The sequence below is a fragment of the Rhineura floridana genome, chromosome 3 (assembly GCF_030035675.1).
Source record: "Rhineura floridana isolate rRhiFlo1 chromosome 3, rRhiFlo1.hap2, whole genome shotgun sequence".
Taxonomy (NCBI): Eukaryota; Metazoa; Chordata; class Lepidosauria; order Squamata; family Rhineuridae; genus Rhineura; species Rhineura floridana.
Window position 1 is genome coordinate 162669919 of NC_084482.1, and position 6000 is coordinate 162675918.

The window sequence follows — 6000 nt, forward strand, 5'->3', positions numbered from 1 at the left end:
ATTTCTCCATAAAGATACAACTTTAGCTACATGGAAAGCAGAAATCAAAATACCCTTCCTTCTGTTTAGGTACATCATAACAAACTTTTCTAATGGAAAAAAGTTGATCCCAAACCTGCAAGTCAATGCCACCACACATGACTATATAATGCATCAAGGGGGTATTCCAAGCCTACATGAAAATAAATAGACTTTCTTCCCAAGTGGCAATGAATCCTGTAGCATCAGTTCCCCTGGGAAGTATGATATTGCCTTCCTCTTGTGAGTACATAATACATACACACTGGTATACATGTGGGATACTTCTCCATATGTAGCCTAATCCAAAATGTTGTGGTTTTGGTCTCTCTCTTTTAAATCAGTCTCTGGGAAATAGGAAACTATAAATATCTTGTTATGCGGGACCTGAACAGTTTTTTTGTGGGAGAGGGGATGGTACAGGGAATACAGGGAGTACAGAAAGAAAGATATGATCTGCTTCATTCTGAAGAATACTATGTTTAGGCCTATTGCAACAGAGAATAAACTTGGACACAGTTTTGACATTCCATCCATACCTATCATCATAAACATCATCATCTTTATTGCAAAGCTCTGTAAGGCAGGTCAGTATCATTAAGCCCATACTGCAGATGGGGAATGAAGACTGGGGTAGAGCAGTTTGCCTAAAGACTCAGGAGAGACTTGGACTGCAGGCTTCCTCTTCCCACATGCTTAAGGCACCCCTCTGGAAGTGTCCTTACCCAAAATATATATTCTGGAGTGGACTGACATCTATTGTGATTTTGGGCACACATGTTGGAGACCCAGGTAGAAACCACTGGAAGACCCTTGACATTTTCTTCTATCACCCCAACCTGCTGCACATCCATAGCAACACTCAGCACTCTAATACAGCACTGGCGCTCCATTTCTTGTCTTGTCTTCTGTCAATTTCTTGACATTCTTTTAAAACTGAAGTTGTGTTGGGGATAAGCAGTGGGGCTCTAGATAAGAATGTGAAGAGGAATGACAGGACATAAACCTCAGATGAAAGTAATGCACACCTGTAAAATACTCAAGAGTCAGTCAGAACAAACCAAGCAGCAGTTTGGGGTGGGAGTGGGGGTGGCAGTCATGACATGATGGGATGTGGGATGCCAGAGACTTGTGTGCATGTATTGCACTAAGAATCCACAATAAAATGGGCATGTTTTATCCCTGCCTTCATGACACATTATGTAAGAGCAACAATACTGGAGACACTTCATCTATTGTTACATAGATGAAGCAGATGAAGCAGAAGATTGAAGGAGGGACTGCTGCCGGAGGAAATTTCTCCATGAAAGTAAGTTGTGGTTGCTGTATTTTTTGGAGCAAATGCTGTTTAACTAGGACTTCCTCATCTATTTAACTCACTCAGCATGAAATGAAATGGAGCAGGACACTGTCATTCCACAATGAAATCTTGAATAGAACATCTTATTTATACCATTTACACAAATGTGGGGTGATGAGAAAGTAAAAATAAATATCTACCTTGTGAGGCCATAATTTATGTCTGTTCTGTGGATCCAGGATTAACAGACTCCCTTACCATAGAGTGGGAAACACTAGAGGCAAAAATTCATCACTAGATCTTGAGAGAAATTCTTCTAGGCTCCCTTAACCAGAATGTCTAAACCCTGCTGCATCCTTCAGCAAAATGAGGCTGAGATGAACAAGGCAAAGCAAGGCAAGGGAAGCCACTAATGGATATCTTCAAAAGCAATGACTGTCTTAAACATTGGTAAACAGATAGAAATCCCCATCCAGCTGTATAATGATTGCATTACTGTAGATTGTGGGCCTGGCAAGGCAGAGAAATGCAGCTTTGATGCCAGAAAAGGGGGGAGGATTGTTAGTTTACTGAAGCTGTGAACTGGAACAGGATAGTAAATGTGGGCAAAGAATTAACCAACGCTTCCTAAAAAGCACTGCAATTTAGGAAATTTCAGATCAGCTTTATTGAAAAGTGAGTTTGGAACTTTGTTTCAGGAGGCAGGAGAGGAATCTGTCCCTATTTAGGTGACACTATGAGGTTGCCTGTTCGGCTAGATACTGGATCTCCTCTTCTACTGGATCTATTCTCCCCAAAGGTCTGTTTTTCTTTAAATCACCTACGTTTAGGAAGAAAAAAATCCTTCCTGTCACAAAAAATTGAAATGATATTCAGAACCCCACATATTGTAGAACAGTGAGATAGGAAAGGAGAACCACTAGAAGAGAGTGAAGTCCCCCCCCTCTGGTAATGAGGGACCTGCTGTGGCTGCCGCTGGTGGCTTTGTCGCTCACTCCATCTGTGATCATTGCTGCGAAGCATTTGCGCTTCCCAAGACGGTGCCCGCACTGGAGATGTCAAGCTCCGCGCTCGGAAAGCGAGCTTTCCCCGGAGAGATGCCCGCAAAAGCTAACATGTCAGAAGCAAGAGGAAAGCCCAAGAGAAGGAGGACGCAGGAACGAGCCGGCCTCGTCCGCGCAGAGCCAGCGGAGGGTAAAGCCACGGCGCCTAGAGGCGGCCCTTTTCTCTCCCCTTCCATCGCCGGCTGCCCCAGCCAAGGCAGTGCTGAAAGGGAGGCGACCATCCGGGCGAAGAACGCCACGCTGGACAAGCGGCGCCGAAGGAGGACAAACGGGCAGAGCCCAACTTTGCGGCACACGCCACAAGTGGAGGCCGCGCTCCGCCTTTGCCAGCCCAGCCCCCCTCACTCGCTCGCCGCCCCGAAAGCCTCAAACCTGCCTCCTCTCCTTCGCTCTCGCCCTCTCCCCCGCCTTCCACAGCACAGCTGCAATTTGCAAATTAGAGGCAAAATTACCGGGTTCCGCAAGGGCTCACGGCGACTACCCCCTCTGCTCAGTCCCGGGGAGCTCTTTTCCCTCCCTCCATATAACGCACGAGTCTTTCTGATGTCCTGCTTAGAATCATTGCGGGTTTAAAGCTACAAACCAGCCATCACACGCACACAAGCCTCCACCATAGAAACACCCCCCTATCCCAACTGGACATTGCCTTTGCTTTCTGTTAATTACATCCTTGCTCTTTCTTCCCCCTGGAAGAATGCGAAGGACACTGATTACTAGAGAGTCGGGATGGTAACCTGCCCACCACCTTTCCCCAGGGAGACAGCAGGCACTTTGAAAACAGGAGGTTGGTTTTTTTATTGTTTGTTTTGAGAGGGATGGGCTGTAACTCCAGATGCTGAAGCCCAACTTAGCCTGGGAAAGGGACTCGCGTGCTCGGGAATGCTTCAGTACAATCGCTGGGCATGGAACCGGTTTGATATCCGAAGGGGAGATTCAATTTGAAGAAGGGGAAAGCCGAGAGAGAGGAATGGAAAATAAAATGTAAATCCACATGGAAGCAGAAGTACTGCAGCAACGCGCGCACACACACCACCCCCCTACCAATCCTTTAATCCGGTTTTCTCCGCCGCCTCCCTCAACTGGAGGGAGGCATTAAAAGCTCCAGCATTCTCGGCTGTGGCAAGAACGAGAATATCACCCTGCGTCGTGCTTATTCACAGGCTGCTTCGATGATGAAACTGACCAGCCTTCCAGAGAAACTCACTAGACTGCAACATTGAGGAAGCAGGGAATTGCTGGGATGGGGGCTTGGATTTCCTAGAAGATGCATCATCTTTCCAAAAGGGAAAAAAGAGACCGAGCTATGCATCGATTGATTGGCTCCCACTCTGCTTTGTATTCTACCCACTTGGATAGACAAAGCTGATACCTATGGCGAAAAGTGTCCAAACACAACAACCAAAAAAGTTCAACCCCCCCCCACACACACTTCAATTTACAAGGATGGGAATTTGAACCAAAACAGAAATCAATGCAGGTGAAAGGGATGACCTAGCTGAAGATGGATTTCAGTCCCCACCACAGATGCTCCCTGCTTCTTTCTCCCTGTTAGCCAGCGGGGATATGCACTCCAGGGCCAAGACAGCAACTAATCCGGAGCGGATCCGAGAGCGCTTGCTTCTGTCCGGCTTCTTGGAAGCTGCGGCAGGGCACTGGCGCACCTTCGCCTTGCACATTGCCGTGCTCGGAGCGAAAGCCTGGCAGGGGCCCCGTTGCCCGTAGCCGAGCCGTACTTCGCTCCAATGCAGACCCATTGCAATCCTCGCCCGGCGTCTCCCCCCTCCGTCGCCTTGATTCCCAGAGTGATTCTTGGAACTGGGACCATCAATCCAGAAAGCCTCACGCATCGGGATGCAGAGAAAAATCCGGAGGATACGTGCAGGTCAGGAGGGAGCCCCGAGGGGAGAGGCAGCTGGAAATGAGAGAGGTGGGGAGCGCTGGGAAGGGGGAAGAGACGAGCAGCAAACTCCCCGAAAGGGTGAGCCTGGGACCTGAGGCGCAGGGCGGGCCCTGGCACGGCGACTCGCCGGCCCCTCCACGAGGTTCTTCCCAGGAGGAAACCCTCCGAGTAGGGAAGTGACAGAGTCGGGATCAGACAACCTGTCACGAACCGGCCCTGTGCCCCGAGGGTCTGGCAGGCAAAGCCGCTCGATTCCCATTCATCCGATCTGGGCAACAGCGGCCAAACGATCCTACAGGAAGAACGGCCCGCGTCTGCCTCTCCGCAGCCTGCCACCGCCAACACGCCTGCCGCACACGCGCACGCCAACAACCTGCTGCTGCAGAAGCCGCGGAGCGCCCTACCTGGAAGAGCCTCAGGATGTTGGCGACCATAATGGAGACGGAACTTCCTGACGCCCCAATGACTCCCAGCACTTTCTCGGGCTTGACGAAGACCGGCGGCTCCCCGTTGGTGCACCTCACGTCGGAGGTGTCTTTCTGGATGAGAGCCTGGACGAAGGTGAGCGACTGTTCCAGCGCGTAGGTATCCCGGGAGCAGGTGTCCAAGATCCTGGCGCCTAAGGTGACGTTGGGCAAGAGCTCGGGGTCGCTGTTGATCTGGTCGAGGGCATAGAGCATGGCCTCCAGGCGGTGGATGCCGTTCTCCTTCTTGATGTCCCCGCAAGGCACGCCGGTGGGTCCCTTGGCGTGGACGGGGAAAAGGCCCCCTAAGGTGATGTCCCCCTCCAGGCGGATGGAGTGAGGGGCGTACATCTCCTGGCCCTGCGCCACCGCCGAGAGCAGAAACTCCAGCAGGCACCAGGGCAACTTCATCAAAGTCAGCAGCTGCAAGAGTCTCCCCGGCTGGAGCATGATGGGCAGGAAGAAGACGAGGAGGAGGAGGAGGAAGAGGGGGTGCCGCCGGGGCTGGATGCAGCCAGCCGGGGGTCTTGCTGCGAGCAAGCGAGGATTCCCTCGGGGGTGGGGAGGGGCCAGGGGGGAAGGGGGGAGGCGGGGAAGCTCCAGCTTCTGCCTCTGGCCGTCGGCGCGCCTCCCGGCCACGATCCCCTGGCTGCCGCGGCTCAGCAATGGGCGAAGGGGAGGCTTGGCTGTCGCTTTAAATGCTCGGTCGGCTCCTCTCCGCCTCCCGCTCTCTGCCCACCTCCTTCTCCCCCCTCCCGCCCCAGCCTTGCCTGTCTGCTCTCCCCGCGCGTCATTACGCAGAGATGCGGGCTGAGGTAACCGCCGCGAGGCGAGGCGAGGAGGAGACGGCGACGGCCGGGGGAACGGGCTGGGAGCCTCCGGCCGGCGAGAGCCAGCCTCTGAGCGACGGAGACGGCGGGTGTCGACTCCCGCCGGCCCGGATTCTCGCCTCCCCACCTCTTTGCTGTCGGTTCTGCGGACGGCCTGTTCGCGCGGCTTTCCCTTGGCTCATTCGCTGCTGCTGAAAGGAGAGCCCCTAACCACCTGCTGTCCTCTTCTGAATGGAGCGTTGCTCCTAGGCAGAAAGGTTGCAAACCTTCTCGGGCAAGGAGAGTCACCCTTATCTCCTCTGTACAGCGCCTCGTATAGAAACGCGCATAGAAACTCGGGACTGATTCCAAAACACCGACACAAGCGGTCTTAAATTGTAACCTCCTTGGGGAAGGCAACGTAACCAGCTTTTAGCTTGTAATG

At 52.4% G+C, this 6000-nt stretch overlaps 1 protein-coding gene across 2 annotated transcripts in view; it reads right to left on the bottom strand.

Annotated features, from left to right (window-relative positions):
• GRM7 (glutamate metabotropic receptor 7) overlaps nucleotides 1-5456 on the bottom strand; it is a 728386-nt gene extending 722930 nt beyond the window's left edge. For both annotated transcript variants that reach the window (XM_061618542.1, XM_061618543.1), the window contains exon 1: nucleotides 4687-5456. In XM_061618542.1, the coding sequence (XP_061474526.1) occupies nucleotides 4687-5196 (510 nt within the window). In that variant the 5' untranslated portion in view covers nucleotides 5197-5456. The remainder of the gene's footprint in view (nucleotides 1-4686) is intronic.
• Nucleotides 5457-6000: the final 544 nt, after the last annotated feature.